The sequence below is a fragment of the Podospora anserina genome, chromosome 7, assembly GCF_000226545.1.
Source record: "Podospora anserina S mat+ genomic DNA chromosome 7, supercontig 1".
Classification (NCBI taxonomy): Eukaryota; Fungi; Ascomycota; class Sordariomycetes; order Sordariales; family Podosporaceae; genus Podospora; species Podospora anserina.
Genome location: NW_001914854.1, coordinates 2,947,648 through 2,949,736, shown reverse-complemented (window position 1 = coordinate 2,949,736; position 2,089 = coordinate 2,947,648). Strand labels below are relative to the sequence as shown.

The 2,089-nt window shown below is 55.6% G+C and overlaps 1 protein-coding gene across 1 annotated transcript; it reads left to right on the top strand.

Moving 5' to 3' along the window:
- Positions 1-449: 449 nt before the first annotated feature.
- Positions 450-2,087, top strand: PODANS_7_10310 (uncharacterized protein; the record flags this gene model as incomplete). Its single annotated transcript, XM_001908363.1, has 1 exon — positions 450-2,087. A coding segment is annotated over one exon (1,638 nt), but the record flags the coding sequence as incomplete, so codon positions are not given.
- Between the last annotated feature and the right edge of the window lie 2 nt (positions 2,088-2,089).

Below are 2,089 nucleotides of genomic sequence, written 5' to 3'. Positions count from 1 at the left end.
GCTATTGCTCGAGGGCGGCAATGTATGCCCTAACCAACGCTACCAGAAGCATTTGGCCGCGGTTATTTTTTGCGCCCCCTTTACGGCCCCATTAATCCCCACATCCTCACCACCCACTTTCTACGGCACGCTCCCGACCGTCGGCTCGCCCATGATAAGTAAAAAACCATATTGACTGTTCGAAACAGGGCCGGCGCTTTACCACCAGTGTTGATCCTCTCGGTATGCGCCATTGCTGAACGCTTTTCCAACCACCCAAAGCTAGCCACGAACCCGAATTTCCTTCGTGAGAGAGGAATGGGACTTCGACGGACACACGCGATATTCTCACCAAGCGATACGAATGGCCAAATATCACGATTTTGACCTGTCTTCTGATTCTGGGTCTGCACGAGTTCGGCACATGCCATGGTGGACGGAGTTGGTCTTTGGGAGGACAGGCCATCCGGATGGCTTTTGCGCTTCAGCTTCACAAGGATCTCGAGCACGACCCCCTCCGGATGACGGGAAAGACACAGCTGAGCTTTATCGATCGAGAAATCCGGAGACGAACGATGTGGGCGTGCTTCTTGATGGACCGTTTCAACTCATCAGGAACCGATCGGCCATGTTTCATCAGAGAGGAAACCCTTAAGATCCCACTGCCCATCAAGGAAAAAAACTTTCAGTACGACATGCCCGGGCCGACCGAGACGCTCAGTGGGCAAGTTCTAGAGCCCACGACCGAGGGTCAAGCGACCGAGGCCAAGGACAATATGGGCGTGGCAGCCTGGATGATCAAGACCATCGCTTTATGGGGGCGCATCATCGGGTACCTCAACCAGGGCGGAAAGGAGTTAGATCCTCACCCCATGTGGAGTCCGGAATCCGAATACGCGAAACTACTCAAGCAGACCGAAGACTTTGAGCTGCCGGAGTCTTTGGCTTACACACCAGAAAACCTTCACTTGCATGAGACAGACAACATGGCCAACCAGTTTCTGTTTCTGCACATCTCGGTCCAGCAAAACATTCTGTTTATGAACCGGTTCGCCGTCTCATCGCCAAACGGTCAGTCACAACAGGACGTGCCGAAGGCGTTCGTCACCAAGGCAGGCGCAAAGGCATTCGCCGCCGCGAACCGGATATCAGAACTACTCAAGGATGCTGAGTCACATTTCATCACGGCACCCTTCACAGGATACTGTGCCTTCTTGTCTAGCACAGTCCACATCTTTGGCATCTTCTCGGGCAACCCCTCGATGGAGGCAACCTCGAAGCGCAACCTCGCCACCAACGTCAAGTTCCTCTCCAAGATGAGACGGTACTGGGGCATGTTCCACTGGATGTCGGAAAACCTCCGCGAACAGTACCGCACCTGCGCCGACGCAGCCAGGCAAGGCAACCCAGCCCAGGAAAACGCCGCCTCGCCCATATTCCAATACGGCGACTGGTTCGACCGTTATCCTCACGGCGTCTCTCAGTCCGACTTCCTCGACCCGGCCACGTACAAGAAGAAGGAAAAGGGCGAGGACGCGGTGCTAGAACAGAAACCAGAACTGCACACAGTCGAAGAGTTTTTTACCACGCTCTCCCCGCAAAGTGGCGAACATGCTGGTGGTCCGAATGGCATCTCCCGCCCCGGCCAGCACCTCAAACGGAAATCCATCGTTAGAAAGGCTTCCACTGCTGGCGGCCCCCAGCGAGGTGCCAACGACCAGGTTTTATCACCGTTGCAAACCGACTTTGCCCGCGCCCAGCAACAACATCATCATCATCATCAACAAGGCGCGGCTGAGCAGATGCATGCTGCTGCGAGGCTTCATCAACGGTCTTTCTCTGCCAATGCGGGTGTTGGTCCGCAGTCTAGTGGTCCCAGCCCGTTCAACCCCTTGACAATAACGAACGCGTCGGCGTATCATGCCTTGTCGCCTGTCTCCCCGGTGGCGGTCTCGCATTTGTCGCATCATCACCCTCATCATCCGCACAATTCGTTTTTTCCGCCGGATCCGTTTGCATTGGGCGCGTTGGGGGCTCATGGGCTGCCGGGACTGGATAAGCAGTTGGTGTTTGGGGCGTATGGGAATGGGGTTGAGCCTTCCACGCACAC